This window comes from Rhinichthys klamathensis, unplaced genomic scaffold, assembly GCF_029890125.1.
Source record: "Rhinichthys klamathensis goyatoka isolate OS25496 unplaced genomic scaffold, OSU_Roscu_1.1 h1tg000105l_1, whole genome shotgun sequence".
NCBI classification, from domain to species: Eukaryota; Metazoa; Chordata; class Actinopteri; order Cypriniformes; family Leuciscidae; genus Rhinichthys; species Rhinichthys klamathensis.
Genome location: NW_026606644.1, coordinates 803326 through 828044, shown reverse-complemented (window position 1 = coordinate 828044; position 24719 = coordinate 803326). Strand labels below are relative to the sequence as shown.

General features: G+C 38.0%; 1 protein-coding gene across 1 annotated transcript in view; it reads left to right on the top strand.

Annotated features, from left to right (window-relative positions):
* The window catches only part of sema6ba (sema domain, transmembrane domain (TM), and cytoplasmic domain, (semaphorin) 6Ba), a 166188-nt gene that overhangs the window by 114003 nt on the left and 27466 nt on the right, over positions 1-24719 (top strand). The window contains exons 6-10 of the mRNA XM_056253452.1: positions 11087-11185; positions 13875-13965; positions 16915-17034; positions 19350-19438; positions 21104-21321. Of these exons, the coding sequence (XP_056109427.1) occupies positions 11087-11185; positions 13875-13965; positions 16915-17034; positions 19350-19438; positions 21104-21321 (617 nt within the window). The remainder of the gene's footprint in view (positions 1-11086; positions 11186-13874; positions 13966-16914; positions 17035-19349; positions 19439-21103; positions 21322-24719) is intronic.

Genomic DNA, 24719 nt, shown 5'->3' with positions numbered 1-24719 from the left:
TTTAAACAAGGGTTTCCCAAATGGGGACTCGCAAACCCCTGGAGTTTCACAAGGGAACTGCTGGGGATCCGTGAATCGTTAGTTAATGAAAAGCTAATAATGAATGAAATCAAATGAAACATAAAAATAAACAAATGGGGCTGCACAATTAATCAAAATAAAACTGAAACCCGATATGTCTTATCAAATAGTGATTTTCAAATCAAAAGCTGTGATTTATAAAAATTTGTTTTGGAACTTGTAGTGTTAGTTGGTTTTTGTAAAGAGTGAAACCAAGTGTAAACACCCTTAAAAGTAACTATTCTCATTTCCAGTAGAGTCTTTGTTATTTTTGTCTGGGTGTCTCCGTAGCAATATGGAGTTTAATTAATTTTATATGAAATTAAATGTTATATCGCAATTGAAATACATAAATAATCACAATACAATTTTTGCCAAGTTGTGGAGACAACATAATTTAAAAATAAAGCACTTGCTAAAAATAGATATTTGATCTGTTTTCTTGCATGTCATTTGACAATTAACTGATACCAGAAAGCTATAAATGTGTCATTGAATAATTGAAATATTAACTAACTTAACAGAGCCTCTGCTTTTAAACAACAACAACAATAACAAATGTTTTATTCTAGCTTAATACACTCTTTTTGATCAACATTTGAATATGGGTAAGTTTCATAAAAAACGCACCATTTTGAACAAAAAGAAAATTGATTTTTTTTTTTAATTCATAGATAAGCAATGCTTTTATCGCTTGTTTCTGCTCCTTTTTTGCTGGTGTTTGGATCCGAAGATTCTGTACTCTTTCAGAAGATGTGTAATAGCACTGCCTACATCTCAGAGGTTCGGCTGACAGAACAGTCTGGGAACCTCTGCCTTAGTGAGGGATTTTGGTGCAGGAAGAAGCGAAAAAGCAATTTGAGTGGGAGGAACGGGAGCGAACGGAGACATGCAGAGAGAGAACAAGGAGTGGTGGAGAGTGAGGACGGTGAGAAGAAAGGCAGGAGAGTAAGGGAGGAGAAGACAGACTTTGATCGGAGTAGAAAGGAGTGGAGTCTGCTGGGGTGCGAGAACGTATGCTGCCATGTCGCACGCTCTAATCTGAAGAATAAATCTTGACACTTTCTTGATGGTGTTTCACAGAGACCTGAAGCAAATGTGCTCTTCCCCAGAGCGAAACCTGCTTTTTACACTTCTGACGGGCGTACGGATCGACCCGCTCGCAATCCTGCATCTCTGATGAATTCAATTTTACAGTTTATGAAGCGGAACGTAAGATCTCCCCACCCCATGCAGAGAGTTTACAGCGCACTGACACAGCTGGGCTGTTTTGCTCACGTTTAGCTGTATGTTTTTATTGTGTACCAGTAAGCCAGCGGTGAGTCCTTACAGGAATAGATGCTGCTAAAGACATTTATTAAGTTTCTTAATTTGATCTAGTTTTCATCATGTTCTCAGCATCTAAAGCAGAGTTCCTTTCCTGCTGATGTAACCATGGCCTTGTGGGAAGGGAAATATAATATTAATCAACTATGTGTTTATTTTGAAAATGTGAGTGAGTTTTGCCTGTTTCTGTGGCATTCTGAGTGGTTTTTAGAGCTTTCATGGGTGGTTGCTTGGGGTGATGGCCCAAGATGGTGAATGTACCCTCATCTATGTTCTTGGATCAACATATTTTTTTGATCCTGGAACAACATTACAGCTACAACAAGTTTACAGTTTATGCCAAGTTTAGGCTTACAGTCAGGGTTATGTGCTTCTACATCAGTGTTATTCACCTATAATTTCCCTCTGATTTTAGGGATAACTTGTGGGTAGGGTTGGGGTTAGGTTTAGGTTTAGGGGTAGGGAAAGGGTTTCAGACATTTTCGGACAGGATCAAGAAAGAAAATGTTGATCCAGGATGTTTTACTTGGCAAATTCACGGTAACCGTATGTAGATATGGCTTAGGTCTGGATTTTGTGCCTGTTTTATCACTCACAAGATAAAAAAAATGTCTGTAATAGTACACCTTTCCTCTGCAAGCTGCACAATGTATCATATCGATAGCACAAATAGTGCAGGAAAAGTTACAGTCTGAAGTATGATCCCTAAAGTTAAGTATGAGTAATAGTTACTTAAGCTGGTCTCAGATTACAGGAGTTTTTAAATCTTAACCGATTTTGAAATCTGGTTGCATCACGTACATTTATTCTTTCAAATCTCAAACCTGCACACACTACAAGATTTGAAAATTGTGGCGCATCACACATTACAAGATCTTCTTAAGATTATCATGCCAGATAAGCACCTGACGTGATCTTACGGGGAAGCGGATGTAAACAAAATGGATATTGTGTCGCAGCAACTTGCTGTAGACATTAAATGAGGAGACATTATAAAGGCAGCCGTGGTGTTGCCGCATTTCGACCAGCTGTTCCTCCATCTCCTTTGTCCACTGGACCCATAGAGATGCTTGATGTTTCCATCACTTCCGTCTCCTTGCAGACTTGTCTCTCAGTGGCTATTGTGGAAGTACTGACGTAATCATCCTGATTTAAAATCCTCAATATCAAACATGTCTTCAATGTAAATGCCTCACATTACCAGATAACCTGGGCGTAACATTGGAACCGAACAATCCCCTGGACACGGTTTTTATCTCCAAATACTGGGATGGGTAAACTGGGCATAAATCGGCCTGAAACTCCTGTAGTCTGAGCCTGGCTTTACTAGTCGCATTATGTAAAATAGTCAAATTACAGAAGTTAAATTAATTGTTGATCCACATTGACAAAAACTAAAAACGCTGTATTTTACTGCCAGGCCAGTAGTTGGCGATGTCACTTTGTAAAGAAACTCTATGCGCCTTTAGACTGAACACGTAATACACATGTCCATGACGTCACCGTTTTCACACATTCGTCAATTTTTTGTAGTACACATGGAGGCAATAACTGTAATTTGCACTTTGAAACCCGTTTTCAAAAGTTTGCATTTTCAGGCCCCCAAAACGCTGTTGTCGTGTAAATGAATGCCTGGCCAAAATGCATACAAGGCTTTCAGTTGAAAATGGTGTCGTGTAAGCGGCCCCTTAGGGTGAAGATCAGCTGGATTTTCTTCAAATTGTTGCCTAATTTTGCCACTGTTATTTGCATTGTATCCTGATGATCACCAAGAAAAACACAGAGGGAAAAAACTGGCATTGTTGATGCGGGAATGTTAGAGCACCTCAATACCTCAATCTTTCACAGCATCCAGGTGGAATTACTCACCGTAATAAGAGGTGAAAGGTTGCGTCATTTTATATGCTTAGACACACACTCTTCAGTTTATCAAAAATGAAAAGATCCCTGTCTGTTCTTCTATTCAAACACATGCACACACATGCTGTAAGTTGATCTATCAATAGGGAGTGTGTGTTTAACGCTGTGAGCAGCTTGAATGCATTTGTAACGACACTTAGATCTACATCTCTTGTGCAAACACACACACAGTGAACGGTGGACTTGCATCTGTAACAACACATAGAACCTTGGCAGTCCTGCTAATCACCTCAAAGAGCCTGACCTCAGTGTCGGCCCCCTCGGGTTTCAGCTCCACCAGGGGGCCCAGCCTAACTCAATGGGCAGAGTGGTGAATGGGCCCTATGGTGGAGCTGCGTGTTGGGGCCCACATGCAGAGGTTTCAGCAAAATACACAAAACCACTTCAAAACGTTCCATTGATGTCCGTCAGGGAACAAAGACATTCCTGATTCATGAGTGTTCGCAGCTGGTTATCCAGTAGGACTGCTTTTATAGCTGGACTCACGTCATGATGCATTCAAGTCCAGCTACTTCCTGTTTCTGTGCTACACAAAGACATGCAGCACCATTGTGCCTATTTAGTCCAAATACAATGTAAAACCCAGGAGAAAAATGTATGTTATAGGGCAAGGGTCTTCAACCGTGACCCCTAGGGGGTCCGCAGCAGTACTGCAGGGGGTCCTTCAATTAAAGCTCCAGTCCTTGACTTTTTTGGGTTAAAAATTATCCAAAATAATTTTTTGAGCAAGTACATTTTATTTTTTATTTTATTTAACCTTTATTTATCCAGGTAAACTGTTTGAGAACCACTTCTCATTTACAAACATTACCTGGCCAAGAGGCTACAGGAATAAATAAGAACATACTGTACAGCTGTACATAGTCAAACACACAACACATAGAACAAGTAACTAAATTTAAAAAAGATAGACAACAAAGGGGAAAAAGAAAGGAATAGAGTGCTTAAATATGTGTGTATAAATATGGTTCATGATTGTCAGCAGGAACAAGAGTCAACTATGTAATTTTCGAGCTTTTGCTTAAAGGTGGAGATTGGGATCAGAGATGTAAGTTTCAGGGTATTTTGTAGTATGTTCCAGTCATGTACTGATGCAAAGCGGAAGGCATTACGTCCAAAGGTAGTAGAAGTAGGGGGGGTACTTAATTTAATCAAATTACTTGATCTTGTGTGATAGGTATTATGAGCGGCATGAAGTAGGGATGACAAATAGAGAGGTGCCTTGCCCAGAATTGTCTTGTATATGAAGAGAAACCAATGATGGAGCCGCCGGGTATAAAGGGAGGGCCAACCCACCAGTTTATACAGGTCACAGTGATGAGTGTGAAAGGGTGCATTAGTGGCAAAACGAATGGCTGAATGATAGATTGTGTCAAGTTTTTTTAGAGCTGTGTTTGGTGCCATTCTGTAGATAATATCGGCGTAATCCAAAATTGGCAGTACTGTCGTCTTAACGAGGGTGCATTTGGAAGCATGGGTAAAGGAGGCTTTATTACGGAAAAGAAAGGCTAGTCTAGCTTTGACTTTTGTTTGAAGGTTATTGATGTGTGTAATGAATGACAGGGATGAATCCAACCAGATACCTAGGTATTTATATTCTTTGACATACTCCAGAGCCATACCGTTCATGCAGGTGAATGTAGGTGGAGTCTCTGTAACCTGTTTTCGGCTAAAAAGGATACATTTAGTCTTACTGGCGTTAATACGGAGGTGGAGACTGTCAAAGAACTGCTCTATATAGGTGAAGCTGAGTTTAAGACTGGAAGCCGCAGAATTGGGAGAGGAACCAACTGAGTACAAAATGGTATCATCTGCATAAAGATGAATCCGAGAGGTACCAACAGCTTTGGCTATATCATTGATGTAGATAGAAAAAAGGATTGGACCCAGGATGGAGCCTTGAGGCACACCTTTAGAGACAGTGAGTGGGTCTGACATAATGTTGTCAACCTTTAATTGCTGGACACGGTTGGTGAGATAATTAGCAAACCAATCACAGCTAGAGGAGGACAGACCAATACTGGAGAGCTATGTAAGAGGATCCTATGGTCGACAGAGTCAAAGGCCTTGGCGAGGTCTATAAAGGTGGCAATACAGACCTGTTTGCTGTCTAAAGCTGTAATTACATCATCAAGGACCTTTGTGGTGGCTGTTATGCACCCATGTCCCGTCCGAAAACCAGATTGCATGTCAAATAATATATGATTTTTATCCAGGAAATCATTTAACTGTTTTTGTACGAGTTTCTCCAGAACTTTGGCAAGGCATGGAAGGATGGAAATTGGGCGGTAACAATTTGGGTCAGATTCAGAACCCCCTTTGAAGAGGGGGAAAATTGTGGCTGATTTCCAATCAATAGGGAACTCAGAGAACTGTAGGGACATGTTAAATAGTCTAGTGACGGGAGCGGCAATTATGCGGGATGCTGCTTTTAGGAACATGGGATCAAGACCATCAAGACCAGCAGATTTGTTTGTAGTCAGCTTGGTGAGTTCATCCTGGACTTCAGAGGTGGAAAGAGGCATAAAGGAGAAGCCCCTCTTGTCTGATGGAGAAAGTTGAGCATCTGCATCAGTTGTAACTGAAGTGTCCATTGATTCAGGATTAGGGTTTGACATTGAAACTGTATGGGTTGCATTAATAAAGTGATGGTTTAGAAGTGAGGCCATCCGAGACTTCTCAGTAATAATAATATCATTAAATAACATAGAAACTGGTAAATGAGGGGAAATAACTTTATTTTCCATTACCTTGACTGTTTTCCAGAATGCCCTAGCATCAGTGCCACATGTGGTGAGTTTCTCTTTAAAATGCGAGATTTTGGCATTTCTGATAGCCTGTGTTGCTTTATTTCTGCATTGACGGAAGGCCAGCCAGTCAACTGGAGATTGGTTAGAACGGGCCTTATTCCAGAGGGCATTTTTACGATGAATAATCTCAGCCAGGTCATTGGAGAACCATGGACTATATCGATTTTTTATTCTAAATTTTTTCAGAGGGGCATGCTTACTCATAATCAGACCGAAAGTGTTTTTAAAAAAAGACCACGCCTCTTCCAGGTAAGGGAAGGAATTAATTCTATCCCAGGGCACAGCCGCAACATCTTGGAGAAAGGCTTGCATATCCAGTTTTTTCAAAGAGCGCTTGGTTACAATTACTGGGGGCCTTTTGAATGAAAGGCCAGAACGTATACATGCAATAGCGCAATGATCACTTATTTGACTAAACACTCCTGTTTGATAACTAGATGGATTGTTAGTCAAAATAAGGTCAATCAGAGTGGATGATGCGGAAGATTTATGGTTAGGTCTGGTGGGCTCAGATATCATCTGAGTAAGGTTTAAAGCGTCAAACTGTTGCAAAACTGTATTTGGGGGATTGAACATATCCCAGTTCAGATCACCCATCAGGACAAACTCAGAGGATATATAAGGAGCTAAGAGTTGACTAAAAGCTGTAAGTGCAGAAGCTGGAGCTGAAGGTGCTCTATAGCAAACAGCAACAGAGATAGAGAAAGTAGTTGAAAGCCTAAGCTTTAGTACCAGCAGTTCAAGTTGTTTAGGAACTGACTTAGAAAGAACAACAGTACATTGCAGATGATCTTTAACATACATAGCTACACCACCACCCCTGGTCACTCTATCCTGACGAAACACATTATAGCCTGGTATGCAGATGTCAAGATTAGTGTTCCCTTTTTTAAGCCAGGATTCAGAGATAGCAAGAACATCAGGATTAGCTGTGTGCACCAATGTTTTTAAAGTGTCAAAATGCTTAGAATTCAGCAGACTGCAGATATTTACATGTAGAAAACCTAATGATTTGCGGTCACAAAATTCACCAAATGACAGCTGGGCAGTAACTGAGTTAGCTGGGCCAGGATTTGGATGAACATTACCAAAAATAAATAACATGAGAATAATTAACATGCGTCTAAAAGCAACACCAGAACAAATCCAATGCTTGTCTTTTACAAAGGGCAGAGCCAGTAACAAGTTAGAGTCAAACAGCTCCTGCAGAACCATAATTGAAAAATATGGAAGGGTTCGAAATACCTGGGTGACAGAAAGTCCAACAGATTTAGTAATCCAATAGGATGTGACATCTCTTGATTGAAGAATGAAGTCTAATGTTCCCCGACAGTGAAATGCTGTGGCAAATCCTAGATTGCGTTTACCAACAGGCCCGGGGTCCTGATACTGTACATGCAGCAAAAGGGTGGATGACAAAATCCCGAGAACCAGTAGGATTTTTATAAAGTAAAGCATGATTCTTTAGTAGTGTAGCACAGGCTTCAATGTGTGCTGGAAACAAGCCTTGGAGTAGGTGGAGTAGGCCGAGATCCTCTCGAAAACAAACAGGTAGGGCTCAGACCAGGTGGAATAGGCCGAGAACCTCTCAGAATAGCTGTAGCCAGATAGCATAGGCTTTAGTGTGTGCTGGAGGCGAACAACAATGCAGCTGGAGATAGATGTTGTTTTCTTGCTGTAAGTCCTGTTTCAAGAAACCGTCACAGATCTAGGCTGAAAACAAGCCACACTGCAGCAGATCCCTGGGTTGTAGTATGAAGATAGGCCTCAAACCAAATAATAGGCCAAGAGCTCACAAATATAACAGGGTAGGTTAAATGAAGGCACTGTCTGAATTATTTCAGTGGAAGGTGCTCTAAAAACCTTTAAAAAAGTTAAAAATGGACAGACAAAGAGCAGACAGAAAGACATGCAGCCATCTTGGAAACGGGGCGGGGCTAGAAGCAATGTATTCAAAACATAACCAGCCAGTATTCAAAACTATCTGCTTGCCTTAGCTTGATTCAAAACGGTAAGCTTGTAATAATGTTTTTAATTCCAGTGGTACTGGTGGATTTCCGCGGGAGATTCGAGCATGTCTTTGAGTCATTACGTCACATCTGTACACATAAAGAAGAGTCTCGACTAGTATAAGCTATATTGCGTGTGAGGATGTTGAAGGTGGAGATTTATAGCCTTTTCTCACAGCTCTTGATATAATTAAACTTATCAATTTGATGGCGGATCCAGAAAGGTTCAAACGACAATCACCAGTGACAACTAGATATTCACCCGCTGTAAAATGCAAAAGACTTCGTTCGGACTTCGGAGTGACTACAGAAAAAAAGAGACTGCAACCGGCCCATGCGAAAACAAGGATACATATCTGAAGGACATTAAATGTAATCACGCAATCCTGATGTTGTTAACATTAACAATTTGAGAACAAAGTATAATTTGCACGGTTTGACATTTAATCAGATGACATTTTCCGGTGAAAATTCTTTTGTTGGTCATACTTCCAAAAATAATAATCTGTGATTCTGAATGCCAGTATCCACACCGGCCACATTCTCCTCAAAACATTGGATTCATCCACGCTGTGCCGTGCCGACCGAGGCACAACCTACGTAAAGTTGATAATTCCGTGCATAACTGCAATTGCAGATTTCGAACAGAGATGGCGACAAAGAGGAAAAACTGCGGACTGCAGCTTTATTGTTTGATCACAAATAATTTTTTGTTAAAAAAATAAAACATGGTTAAAAACATCACCCTGAAAAGAAAACAAGAGCACCCTCAGTTGATACTGTAATAATATACTATTATTGGCGAAACAGATTTGTGCTCTGGAGACCATGAAATGTTCCTATTTACAACGTGTTTTTGCAGCGGTAAGAAATGTAGCCAATCACAGACATGTTTGTTGATCTCTTGAACGCGATGGCCAATCAGAGGTGTTTAAGTTAGAATCCACTCGCCACTCAAACGCCGGAGTTTTTGTGCAAGTGCTGAGTTCTGCTCGCTCTCGCGAAACCTCTCATTAACAAAGACATGATGCAAGTAAGAGATTCATTATGCAGTGTGTGTAGACAACCTTATTGATTTTATTGGAACGTTGTGAGATCGCGAACTGAGATGAGTGACAGCATTTTAGTGATTGTAAAGTGAGGCTATATGTAAATTCAGACTAATAGATTACTAGAAAAAATATTCGTATCATTATATATTTTTATTTCCATTCCAATTATTTGTGTAAATAACTTGTAAATAATCTTAAATGTCTCACTACATTGCTATTCTTGTTATGGTGGAGCCGTTGCTAACACATTACATCTGCACTTTAACCCACACTCAATTACTTATTGATTAGATTCTTAATTGTCCATCTGACAGTAAAATAAAAATGTTAATTTTGAATGAACTTGTAGCTAAAGTTCAGGTAAATGTTTATTTGTCCATCTGATTAATAAAATAAAAACGTATGACTGCAAATCCATTAAAATAATTTACAACTCCAAACAGCTAATGAATTGGGAATTTTATCGCAACGTGTTGTTTATTATGATGCATAAATCTTAATTTTAACAATTAAAGTATTAGACAGAGTGATGCATGTGCAACAACAACGATGTACACATAGTTCTGATCTATTGTCTTAACATATAACTTATTTTTGATCATAATATGGTTTGTCTCTATATTAATATCGAATGCTTAATATGTAGCTCTGTTTGACACATTTTGCATCGAGGGTCCCTGCTTCATGGGGTCCTTGTCCTGAAAAACTGACAAACGTTGAACTGTTATAGGGTGATGCCCACTGTGTGGGCTCTGTGGCGGAGCTGCAAGCTGGGACCTTCTTATCTAGTGTCTGTCTTCAAAAACAAACACAGCTCTCAAAATAATGATGTCTGGGGGAAAATGACTTGTGAAGCTGTGTAAATATTTACAGCCTTATTCTTTTGTCCATCTTACCCTACCCTTTCATGTCTGACCCATCTCAGACACGCGCGCACACACACACACACTCGCGCCCACGCACACACTATGATTTTGTTTGGCTCTCTCCTTCACTCAAATTTTAATTAGAATTCAGATGACTTTGTTAAATGACATGAAAGTCAAATGCTGCCAAGTCATTGTTATTCAAAGAAGATCAGCCCGGCAAAACAAATACACAGAGTTTGAAATCATTTCCGCTGTTCCACACAATAATTAATAGGAATAGTCATTTTATTGTGTTTATGCATATTGAGATAACAGAATTATACAAACTCTCGCTCTCTCTTTCTTTCAGTTTTAATCCCAAAGCTTTTTGTTTATTTCCTACTCTATTTATTTAAACCTACTCTATTAATATTAATAAAAGGACAACAGGGCAAATAAAAAATACAAGTATTGTTAATAAATATAATATATTTATAAAGATAAATATATTTTAATATAATATTAAATTAAAATTCTATTAAAATATTTTGTTTATTTATTTTGTCTTTTATATTATATATGTACCCATGTATACCACAAATTACATGTATCATGTTATTCCTATAAAGTACCTAGGAAAGTATACTGAAAATACTATTGTATTAAAATATAGCACTCATTCACTACCATGGCAAAATATTGTATTGTATTGTATTATGTTGCAAACAAAATAAGCAATCAACAAATTTGACAACTAGAATAAATATTGTAACAAGGTTTGTTGATTAGGGAAGAAAGAGGCGGGAACCGGAGCCCCTCACGGAGACTGCCGCATAAACTAAAATAAAGCACCAATGTAAAGTCCCACGCCTGGTCCTCACTTGTCTTGCACTGTAACTTTTTATCCTTCCGGAGCTCCTCCGTGGGACTCGAGACCGGTGTGGGTGATGCTCATTAGCACTCACGCTCCGTTCCCGCAGCTCTCGGCCCCACCCTGCTTGCCACAATATATAATAGTATAAACAAGAGTAAATTATTCTATTTCTCTCTGTTTACCTCAGGAGGAGTGCCGTAATTATATTAAGGTGCTGTTGAGCCATGATGGAGGGCTGTTCGTGTGCGGGACGAATGCTTTCAACCCGCTGTGTGCCAATTACACGGTGAGTGTTCCTCAATGCCTGCAGACTTCACTGTCTCCCCTGTGTTTACCCTCGGCAAACATGTAGAGCGTGTAAAGAGTAATATTACACAAACATCACAAGATCCAGTTCTGTTCATCCTCAAATATGTAGAAGAATTTCTACAGTTTTCAATTTTAGCTTGTATGTATGTATATGTATGTACAATGTGAGATTTCAGCTGTGAGCTGATTCTTTTTTTAATGAATCAATCTGACTCAAATCTTGAGCTCATAGAAAAAAATATTTTGCGTATTTAAGTACACTGAAAAAAGGTATAGAATTTCTGAGCAATTTTCAGAAATTGCTAGTACATTTTACTATTAATAACAAAGAAATAGAAAGTTACCGGTACATATAAACATGAAATCTTTTTTTAGAGCGTATATAGTGTATACTGTATATAGAACCAGTTATTATCCGTCCTCAAGTACTAAATGGATAATATTTGTTAATGGAATCTTTGATAAATCAGTACCATTACATTTCTTGTTATTCCCGTTGCTAGTCAACTTCGTAGCAGTGCAAGACTTGACAAGTTAATTTACATGATATTCTGCATTGTTTGCAATATGGCACTCACCTACTTAACAATTTTTTCTCTTACAGTCTAGTCATTAAAAAATGCTTTGTGAATCAGTTCCACTGAATCATTAAAAAGAATCAGTTCATTAGAACCCATGGATTAACACTAATGAAAGAGGATCGACATTGATGGAAGTGCAATTGACTTAATTATTAAAACTCAATAAATGGATGCACAAAATTACAGCGAAGAGTTCAGAGGAGATTATGTTCGTTTTAAGCGTTGAATCGAAAGTGTGAGTGGTTTTGTGGCTGAATCTGTCAGGAAAATGTCTGAATTATATGTCACCCCAAAATAAAATGTTTAAAAAAATAAGAAAATGTATTTTGCATTAAGAAAATGAAGCATTAACGACCAAATAATGTATTTTCTTTAGAGAGATAATGACTTTGGTTACCACTTTTGGTAACATTAATGTTATTTAATATTGTTAATATTATTTAATGAACCTCATTGAACTTTTTATTGAATAATGTTTTAACCAACGTTAACTAATAGGAACTTATTGTACAGTGTTACCAAATATTCAGTTAGTCATTTGGTAATTAATGCTTAATTTTCTTAAAGCTGCTGTCCGTAACTTTTTTAAGTTAAAAATAATCCAAAATAATTATATTTAAAAAAAAACATATTCTGCCAGTGGTCAAAACTATCTGCTTGCCATAGCTAGATTCAAAACGGTTAGCTTGTAATAATGATTTTAATTCCAGTGGTACTGGTGGGTTTCGAGCATGTCTTTGCGTCATGACGTCACACCCGTACACATAAAGAAGGAGTTTCGGCTATAGCCGGCTATACTGCGCGTGACGAGATGTTTAGATGTATAGGCTTTTCTCGCAGCACTTTACATGATTAAACTTATGGCATCCAGAAAGATCCAAACAACAATCATCAGTGTCAACTGGAGATTCAGCAGTTATAAAACCCAAAAGACTTCGTACTTCGGATTTAAGGTGGCTAGAGAAAGAGAAAGAAACCGTCTCATGCGAACACAAGGATTTAAACATCGGCGGGGCTTTTGAAAAGTGCGTGAACTCCGTGTTTTGAAGGGGTTCAAAACGGAAGAAGAGACGGCTTTTTTCTGCTGAACAAGTAAGTTAAGACATTTCAATAGTTCAATCGTGTAACAGTACGTTTTCTTAATTCACACAGTTATGGAGTTTCCTTTGTTGTGCCTTTCTCGTTTTGCTATTATGGAGAATATGAATTCTGAACTACGCAGGTAGCTGCTAACCATAAAACACATTAAATTTAACAGTCACGCAATGCTGATGTTGTTAACATGAACAATTTGAGAACAAAGTAGGCTATAATTTGCACGGTTGCTGTAAATCGCGTTGATTAAATCTAACGAAGCTTATCATGTCGAATGCTTTTTCCCCCTTAGTTGGTCAGAACAAAAATGGATTTTACTTACTTGTTCAGAAGACATTTTCTTATGAAAATTCTTATGTTGGTCAAACTTTCAAAAAGTGAATCTGTGATTCTGTATGACAGTATCCACACAGCGCTGTGACTGACAGCAGCACTCGCCTCAAAGCACTGTGTTCATCCGCGCTGTTTCATGCCGATTTACAACCCACGTAAAGATGATAATTCCGCGAATCACTGCAGTTACAGATTTCGAACAGAGAGATGGCGACAAAGAGGAAAAGCTACGGACTGCAGCTTTAATGCAATATATTTTCTTTCTTTTTTCTTTGGATTTTGGGGTGAAATTTTCAGGCCACATCTCACATTTTATAGTTAAACCTTAAAGTCTTTGTTTTTACAGTATATTTCGAAATGAAAGCCATACTGATTTATTGTTATATATAAAATTGAGAAAACCCTTCTGGAGACAGGTTTTTGGGTTTGTTTTAGTTGTGAGATAAATGGACACACACTACAGTTGCGTTTGAAGGGTCCATCTCTCTCACACATGCACGCGCTCACTCACACTCTCTACTGTTGCTGGAAGCGTGTTGAAATGATAGCAGCACTTGTGAATGTGTTTGGAGATATGTGTGGTTTATAACAGCTATCATCCTCTCAGAGAGTGTCATATCCCGTCCTCACAGTGTGTGTGTGTGTGTGTTTGTTCAGAGAGACACTCTGGAATTGGTCGGCGAGCCCATCAGCGGAATGGCCCGATGTCCGTATGATCCCAAACACGCTAATGTGGCTCTGTTTGCAGGTAACAGCACACATTTCTGGCCATGTAACAACTCTAACCTCTAACCTCACATTATTCACATAATGCACTGATTTTTTTGATCACCCTTTAATCTGTGATAATAAGAGCCGTACACCCAGTAGATACACAACATCATAGGCGTAATCCTATGGGGGGACAGGGGGACACGTCCCCCCCAATATTCAACGAAGGGCAATTTGTCCCCCCCAATATTTGATCATATTTGGGGCGCGTTTCCATTACAGATTTGCGCAAAACTTTTGCGATATTTTCTAAATGTCGATAAAAAACTATTGCGAAATGACGGCGTTCCATTAACCGATGTTATGCGACTAAAACGTCTTTTTTTCCTCTCGCGATCAGTCATTCCAAAAATCATGGCAACGGACGTTGGTAGGTTTATAGCCTATATCACAGCCACCGCATAGACATTATTATTATTAATGGAAGGAGACGTGGCGTGTTATCCAAGCGTTAATGGCAGGGAAAGACACGGAGTTCCTGGGTGTTTCTCCCTCATTTCTGCTCCGATGTCTTGATTGTGGCATTTCTTTGAGGTTTAGACACTGATCAATATAGAATGACTTTATTAATGTCATTATATAGATCAGTGGGTTTAGAGTCCAGTAGACTACTCCTGTAATTATTGTTTATTTTGTGAATTCAATAAAGAACTCTGTCTCGTATTATGTCCAAACGGTCAGTGTACTTGCATTCATTTTTCTTATTTAACCCGTAGGCCTAATTGCAAAACGAAAAATGAACGGTTGTTGTATTTTTAAAACGCAAAGGTGAACACCAACATTTTAGTTTGACCTGTAGACCTACACCAAATGCTGCACAAAAAAATAAAAAAATAAAAAAATAATATATATATATATATATATATATATATATATATATATATATGAGAGAGAGAGAGAGAGAGAGAGAGAGAGAGAGAGAGAGAGAGAGAGAGAGAGAGAGAGAGAGAGAGAGAGAGAGAGAGAGAGAGAGAGAGAGAGAGAGAGAGAGAGAGAGAGAGAGAGAGAGAGAGAGACGAATTTTCAGATATTTGTTTATGACTTTTTGCCCCTTTATTAAACATTTAAAATATTCACAAATTAATATGGAGAAAAAAATGTAGATTTTACTGGTTTTCTAAGGCCAAATTAGAACCTGGAAATTATATTTTTACCGCAGTGCTGAATGAGAAGAGCCATAACCACAGCCTACAGAAAGGGGATGTATAGTTGAGTTAGGCTATAATAAATGTGTCTGAAAAAATAACGAGGCATTTTAATTGTTTATTAATAAACTATTGTTTTCCTAAATCAGTGTCGGCTAAAAACATATCTCCATCTCCAGATGCACCTTTAGAGAGAAATGCACCTTTCATACGGATTACATAATCAGAAGGTATTAGCTTTCGATTCGAATTTGTTCCTTTTAAAGTGGACATTTAAAGCTTCAGTCTACAAAGGCTAGCCTATCAGTTCTCGCGCTTCAGTTCACGGAGATCATGAAAGCGCGCCTGATTGTTTTATTTTATTTTACAAAAGCACATCGTTTTCTTGTTATTGTGAGATTACGCAAATAAAAGTAGTTGCGAATAATGTATTATTATATTCTGTATGACCAGAAATGATAGAGTATTTTAAGTTGTTTCGACTGTTGATAGGAAAATGCAAGTGTTCGCGCCCACGCCTCCGTGCCATCCAGTGCGCGCTCCACACCCAGTCCGCACACACACTTGGATATGCGTCAAAATCTTGTGTTTATTTGTGATAATCTTAGCCCTATTATTATCGTCCAACCTGTATTATGAATGAAATGTGACGAATTGCTTTGTTCCTTTTTTGGATAAAAGCGTCTTCTACATATAATAAATGTTATAATAATGATGATAATTATTATTATTATTTGCGGACACGGACCCAAAACACACCGCGTATTCTAAGTCAGCTGACTGTAAATGCGCAAAACCCGTTTCCATTGCAGTTTTGCGAAATATTCCTTTTTCAAATTGCCTGAAAAGCCTCCTCATGCAAGCGTAAAAACTTTATTGGGATAAACGGGAGTTTTTTCGAAATGGACGTGTTTCCATTGTGCGCATTTTCATTAGGCTACGCAATTTCAATTGGCGCAATTTGAAGAGTAGCCTAATGGAAACGCGGCTTGTATGATTATGCGGGCAGGGCCAGATGTGATTGCAAATAGCCTACGTCTTTCTTCCCAGCTCCGAAAATATAAAATCCCGGCCGGTCCATTTCCCAAATCCATTCGGACTTCCTTACACTATACATTTAGCAAAACCTATTTCTCCTGAAATCCATGTCATGTTTTCCTATCCCTAGTGCATCGTCAGTGAGTTAGGAAAAACCAAACAGAAAAAGAGTTAGGAGGAGCGCGGAAATTGACAGACATTTGGCACATAGGCTATCTATGAATGGTAAATATCCTGTTATCCTGTAACCGTAATTTAATCAAAATGTTTATAGCCACTATATGTTTATAGAAGAATATAAGAGAGAGAGATCACTGACCGCTTTGTTGTCAATTCAGGCCTGTAATTGATGCCGATGCTGTAATCATTGTGAGTAGGCTATACGTTGGTTTGACGATCAGATGTAATAAAATTCCTTGTTGTGTTATACAATTACAAACATTCGGACTCTGACTTTTATTTTATTTTGATTAAAAAAATGTGTGCATGCGCCAACACAAAAAGTTCCACAGCTGTCCCCCCCAATGTGTGATTGACAATTTCGCCCTTGCACAACATAATAATATTTAATATCGCCTCATTTATAGCTGTTTTAATTTGCCTCCATAAATGTGTTTAACCACCTTTTCCTAACATCGTTATGCTCAAGGACTTTTCGAACGCTTTGCCGCATATATCATTATGGCACAATGTCGATGCTCACTTCTGGTTATTGACCACTGACCTTTGCCCTTTGCCCCCAGAGGGCAGCTTGTTCACAGGGACAGTAACTGACTTCCTGGCCATCGATGCTGTCATTTACCGCAGTCTTGGAGAGAGTCCGGCCCTGCGCACGATCAAACATGATTCCAAATGGTTCAGAGGTAAGGTTTCTTGTATATTTTATACATTTTTTTTTTTTTTTTTTTTTTTGAGCAATTATGGATATGCTACTGTTAATAGATACACAGACTGTGAGCATGTAAGATTTCCTACTGTTGCATAAATGAACATCCATAAATCCCGTAGCAGATCTAGGCAGGTGGAGCTGGAGGGTTTCAGAGAAACTCTGACTACAGCAAACAATGAACCAGACTATTTAAATGCAAGGAATGTCATTGGCTGCAGGATCAGCAGAGGCCAATCAGCTCGTGACATGTGGTAGTGATGTGATTGCTTGCAGATTGCATGTGAAGCACCTATCACCCTTCGCCCCTCTAGAGTTTTATGACTGAACTATATATATTCACCCCTCCGTTTAAAAAAAAAAAAAAGAACAGAAATTATGTTTTATCATGCTTTATGCACTAACAATTAGGGCTCAATAAAGAACACTCCCATTCAAAAGTTTTGGGGTCAGTAATATTTTTCTTTTAAAGTAATTAATACTTTTTATTCAACCAGAACTCACTGATCAAAAGTGACAGTAAGGACATGGATAATGTTTGAAAGAAAAAAATCTATATAAAATAAATGCTGTTCTGAAATTTCTATCAATCAAGGAGCCTTGAAAAAAATTTATCACGGTTTTCACACACTGAACAGAATTGATAATTAGAAGAAGAAGAAATGTTTCTTACAAAATCTGCACATTAGAATGATTTCCAAAGGATCATTAAAACATTACATCAAACATTAAAAATGTACTTAAAATGATCTTTATTTGGGGCCTTTTCTCAGCAAATATTGATGTATGCAATTAATTGCAATTTTTATTTTTTATATTGTTTTTTAAATAAAACTTTCTAAAATAATTCAAATAATTTGAGAAGAACCAGTCATTTTATTTAAATAGTTTATTGGATGTCTAAATTGTCCCTTTGAAGTGAACTTTTTAAGTTGCATGGACTTATGTACTGTACAGTTCCTGTTGGTTGAGTTATAAAAACTCAGCTCCATTTAAACAGTGTTTTGTGATGTGCGATACTACATATTTTCAAAATCACTAGTCCGTTTGACTATTTTAAAGAAACCCTGTACAATAAGGCTGTCTACAGATTCAGAACAAATTCATGTCTACTAACTAGACAAGATGCGTTTTAACAGTGTGATATATGGATATTAAATATGGCCTTTTAATAGGACAACTGACAGATAATCAACAAAGAAATAAGCTAAATAACTTTTTATTACAAAAACTATGCACAAAAACCAGACACCTGTTATGCAATATAATAGGAACATTGGCATCTAGATGACTAGTTGACCATCTTGACCCATTCTCTTAGTTAGGCTATATCACGTCCCACATGTCCCCTCCTGGTAACTTCACATCAATAAAGAGCGAAAATGACTTGTTTAGTTGGTCATGACAGTGTTAACTCTATATTTTAAACGTTTTTTTTTTAGTGATACTGCAAGTCAAACTGTTTTTCTGTGCGAATGCTCACATAAACTGTCAATAGAGCAGAAGCTGCACTTAACCTGGATTATTCCTTTGAAGTTGTTTGAGGAATTGTTTAATAAAAAGGATTGCTTTGTCGCTCTGCAATCTACCTGTCAGTTTGAAGTGGGGTTTTGTTTTGTGGGTTTTAAAATAGTTTCTGGAAGCAGTTCACAACACTGAATTTTGAGTGTGATTTCACACCAGACACACAGAGAGTGCTAACAAAACCAAATGGGAATTTTTTTTTTGTTTTTACCTGACTTGTTTTTCACAAATATGCGAGACCTTGTAACCACACAGGAACGCAGGAAACTGCACGGTGCTTTTGGAGCCTCATTCAGGCGAGAATAGGTGGATGTGTGTATAATTTAGAGCTCTCTGTTTGAACTTTGAATGCTGGAAAGCTATGAGATGAATATATCTATAAAAGAATCATTCAGCGAGTGACACCGACATCCCGTTTTGAGCCATAAAGACTTGCTTCTGCTTTATAAACGCATTCTGCTCAAGGAGAGAGAGAGAGGAGAGGCCAAGACCTCCGAATGTCCTCTCTCCACTCTCTTTGCTTTATTTAAGAGGACATGCATGTTTTATGAGGACTATCTCTGCCTCATTCACTTGTGTTTGTGCCGTTCTCTCGCTGCTGTACATCTCTTTCTCTCCCTGCCTCCCTTTGGGACTGTGCATATGTTGTTTGTTCAGATTAAATGTTTTTATAATGACTGATGAGTGTTTACTTATTTGAGCTTCAATTTCTCCATAGGACACCCTCAGACTGTTAAATGAAAGCCCGAGTTTGTGTGTGTCTTGCAGAGCCTTATTTTGTGAGTGCCGTGGAATGGGGACCTCATATCTACTTCTTCTTCAGGGAGATGGCCATGGAGTTCAACTACCTGGAGAAGGTGAGAAAGAAATATACAGCTGGACATTTACACACGTCGTTCAAAAGTTTGGGGTCGGTGAGATTTTATTTACTGATTTTGAATGAAGTTAGCTTACTTTAATCCAAAAATACAGTAAAAAAACCCCGGTAATATTGTGAAATATTATTACAATTTCAAATAACTGTTTTCTGTTTAAATATATATTAAATTGTACTTTATGCCTTTGATGGAAAAGCTGAATTTTCAGCATCATTACTCCAGTCCTCAGTGTCCCATGATCCTTCAGAAATCATTATAATATGCTGATTTGCTGCTCTAGAAAAAGGTCTTATTATTATCAATGTTGAAAGCTGTTGTGCTGCTTAATTTTTAAACCATGATTTTTTTCAGGATTCTTTGATTAATAGAAAGTTCAAAAGAACAGCATTTATTTGAAATAGAAATCTTTCGTAACAATGTAAATAGGGTTGTCAAATGTCCCGGTAGTACCGGTACCAGTCGGTACTAAAACGGTAGTGTGTGTACAGTACTGGTAGTACAGAGAATTGGGCATATTCAGTGCCTGCTGATGGACGCTGCTTTTAAACACCCTCGTTCGTGTTTGTTTGAGCACTCTCTGAGCGTCAAAGGTTTCTATTTACAGCGTGTTTTTACAAGCGTTGATCATTGTAGGATAATCATGGCCTATCAGAGGTGCTAGTCAATAAGTCAGAATCCGCAGAACAGCCCTGAAAACACACACGGTTTTGTTTGGTTCAATGAGAATCCTTTCATTATAACCAACAAAGTGTAAACACGATGTAAATAAGAGATTCATTGTACAATTTTTCCTTATTATAATGGGAGTTTTGGCAAGAGTGCAGAATTCAGTGAGCTTACACTTTCCAATAAGGTCCCATTAGTTAAGGTTAGTTAATGCATTTACTACTATTAACTAATAAATGAACAAACAATTATTTACAATCTTTGTTAGCGTTAGCTAATAAAATAGAATCATTGAATAATATTACCAGATATAAATTCTGATTTTAATAATGTATTAGTAAATGTTGAAATTAACATTAACTAAGATTAAAAAAGGCCTTAGAAGTATTTTTCATTGTTAGTTCATGTTAACTAAAGGCGTTGACAAATGGGACCTTGTTGTAAAATGTTAGCCCCCCCCCCCCAAAAAATAAAAATCCCCTCCATCCCCAGTCCACCCTTATTTATTGAAACTAAGCTGATTAATTATTAATAATGTATAATTAATCAAGGTTGTAAGGTCATAACATGCAAATTAACATATGACTGCCCATGAAAAGCCAATGCAGTATTCAGGAACTTGATATTCAGTACTCAGAGCTCAGCCAATCATAACCTAGGTCATTTACATATTAAAGGTAGAGTGTAGTAAAGGTCCAGTTGCAAAGTGTCAGAGAGAGCTTGGAAAATGATTGAGTAAAACTAAATTATGACTGCTTTTGGCACAAGAAGCCTTTACTGACATTATGAGAAAGAAAATGCTACAGTAGTGCAGAATATGGCCCCTTTAAGTTTTTACACTATTGTCAAAAGACTAAATTCTCAAGATTGAAGTATAAGGTTGAAAAGCAGTTCTCCAGTGATTCTGGCACTGAATAGAGGTTGTGTGGAGTAAAAACTGATCTGTTTTATTTTTGAATGTGTTTGTGTATGCGTTAGGTGATGGTGTCTCGCGTAGCACGTGTGTGTAAAGGTGATTTGGGCGGCTCTCAGCGTGTGTTAGAGCGCCAGTGGACGTCGTTTCTGAAAGCGCGTCTGAACTGCTCAATCCCTGGAGACTCGCACTTCTACTTCAACCTGCTGCAGTCCACCAGCCCCATCATACGCATGCAGGGCAGAGACGTCATACTGGGGGTCTTTTCAACACCCTCAAACAGGTACACACACTCATCATACAGGATGAATATTAAAGGGTATGGTGGGATCATTTGCAGTATAGTGGAACGATCTGTGTGTGTGAATGATGAATGCAGATGAGACGGTAATGTGATTCAACAGCCCTGATGCAAATAAGGACAAAAACCTTTGAGAAGGTTATTTCCTCAAATCATATTGGCACCATTTATTGTCTTATCAGTATCCTTTCCAAGATGTTTCCGGTTACTATTATTTGTAAAGCACTTTAAATGTGAATTTCTGGGCCATATTTCACACTAAAATCTTGTGAAATGTATGCATGTATTTTTTTATTTGTATTTATCTTTTTTTATTATTATTAATTATTATTTTTAATTTATTTTAATTTCTTAATTATTATTATTTATTTCTATTTTTGTTTTATTTATTATTTATTAATTTGCATGTATTTTATTTGCATGTGTTTATTGAACTTTATTTTATTCTTTTATTTGACATGACGTTTAAGCACAAAAAAATTCCACCAAGATTCTCAGTAATTATACGGTTATGAGAATGAGATTTTTTCATTATGGTAACAAGTGTGAAAGTTCTTAACTGTAATTAAAAGAATGTCCTAAAATAGGCTTGTTTTGCTTTAAGCTAAATTTGATTTCTTTTGGTGGTGGTGGTGAAATATGATCTGGACATGTTTTTGTGACATTCGCAACGTAAATGTGTAAAGATTAGGAAACATAACTAAATTGAAGGGAAATGGAAAACGGTTCTACACGCGCACGTACGCTCGTTCCTCTGTGATTTAGCTTCTTATTAGTCTGTTTTGAACCCGAGCAGCACGAATGAATCCAATTTCAAGGCAATTTGGATTTTGGTCTTTTGATTGTCTGCCTAAAAGGGCTTTTTTTTTTTCTCCAGAAGAAAGACAAAGCGAAGAGTTGTGAGAGTTTGATTGTCTCAGGAGAAAGACTGTCTAAAATTCAGTTAGCAGGAATGTTAATAATCGCCATAAACACATTTTAACAATGGGCAAAACACTGATCTGCTTTCCAGAGGGTTGGAAATGGCCAGCTCACATTGTGCTGTAGAATACAGTAGCAGTTGTGACATCTGTCAAAATATCCAAAGAGAGCGACAGTCAGAGAAAGTGAAGTGCTAGAAACTATCTTTGTGTGTGTCTGTGTACATCTAGAGAAATGTGCACTTTCTCCCATTCATAAGTAATATGAGTGCACTGTCTTTCTATGTATAAAGTCAAGGTAGCACTTTATTTTACAGCCCTGTTCCTCGTGTACATATGTACGTGCAACGCATTCTCATCCTTTGGCGTCATATAGGTGACGCCATATGACATTTCGTCGAAATCTTACGCACATGCAGGGCCGTAGCTAGAGGATTCGGGGCCCCCTGAAAAAATATTGATGTGGGCCCCCACCACCCTCCACCAATATCATATACTGTACAATAGATGAACATGGAGGCCCACATATAACAGAAGATGGTGATGTTGTTGTAAAACCTTTGTTTTAAAAGTTAAATGTTTATATAAAAATTACAACTAATAAAAACTAACAAAAAGCAAGAATTATTGTTCAATAATAATAAAAACCAATTATTAAAAAGTAATATTTTTTCCCCCCATCAGTCTGTTATAATTCCTAAATCAAAAAGTAAACATTTAGAAATTGACAAGAATGCAGTCTAATTAAAAAAATAAAACCATTTATTGCCTTATTTTTTAATAAAGAGAATATGGAACTGGTAATATTATTAAATAAAGCGAATACATTTGTTCATCCAAGTGCAGTGTGTTGTATTCGTGTTTTCTCGATGTTTTAAAGATCATCAGCCGGCAGGTCAGATGCATAATGCAATGCGTCGTGACTCGTGTATTTTTTTACAACTCTATTTACAATAGTGTAAAAAGACAGGAATTTAGACCACGTAATCATTCGGTCGATTGCGGCGCGCACCGATAATAAAAAATGACTGTACACGGCAGACTGTAGACGGAAGTTTTCTAATTCCCAGCGAAATAACAATAACCGGTCTTTAAGAACGTCTTGATCGACTGGGATACAACCACTCTCCTTGCCTCCCTCTCCGTCTTTTCCTGGCATTTCTGGTACCTGATTTATGTTTTCTTTTCCCCGACATTTTTCAGTCAGTCAGTCTCCTGCTCTTCCACCAAGTTCATCGTTAACTTCAGGCTGCCACCTCAACTCTGATTGGTTCTGTTCACGAGCTGGGGTGGGACTTACAATTTTATTGGGTCCATCTGATGTTTGTCACTGACTCTGACTGAATAATTAATAAATACTTTAGGTCGGACTAAACCATTTTTATGGAGGTAAGAGAAGCAGATATTTGGAAAAATATTTACCCATATTGCACGTTTTTGTGGTTTTCATTTAAATCTCAGGCATACAACTAATATAAATATTAGAATTATTCATACAACAGGGGCCTAAATAGTATAACTGCTGGATTTTGTGGGGCCCCCTGGGCAGTGGGGGCCCCTATAATTGTCACCACCTTTCACCCCACTAGCGACGGCCCTGCGCGCATGGCATCCTTTAGCGTCAATATAATACGCACTGTTATGGGTAGGTTTAGGTCTGGGGTAGGGTACGATTATGACGCCTTGGGATCTGCGTCTCATATTCACGCTAAACGATGCCATGTCCGTTGGATTTAGACGAGCGTCACCTGTATGACGCCTTGGGTTCTGCGTCTCATATTGATGCTAAAGGATGCCATGTGCGTAAGATTTCAACGAAATGTCCAAAGCGTCACATGTATGACGCCAAAGGATGAGAACGAGCTGGCACGTATTATTGTAATTACAATAACTAGGTAATAACTAGATACTAACCCTCTAAACCTAACCTTAACCCATGTAGTTAGCTTATATTACCCAGTACAGGTAAGTACATTGTAAGTAAGGACACATAAGTGCGCATACTGTAATATAAAGAGCAACCATAGTCTTTGTTCTAACTCTCATTTGGTGACAGGCAGGTTAATGACCACCAGAATTTGTTTATGACAATTATCTCACAAAGTAGCATGGTATTACCATCCGATGCCATAACTACGACCACAGGCTAATTTGCACGAGAGGTGAGAGATGAAACACTCTCACTAGAGGTGTGTACACTGACATTTTATATCTCTGTGGAAACTGAAAGCCCTCTGAGCAAATGGTGGCATATTAATAAAAAAATCCAAAATGAGTATCTAATACTTTAAGAACTCCACGTGTGATTGAAACATACAGTAGATGTAAAATGTATCCTTGTCGTGTCACAGAGCGGTTATACAGTTCCACAGCATACCTGGAAATACCTCAGAATAAATGATCACTGGAACAAGCGGAAAACTAAAGATTTGACGTTGAATTCCACATTGACTTGAACAC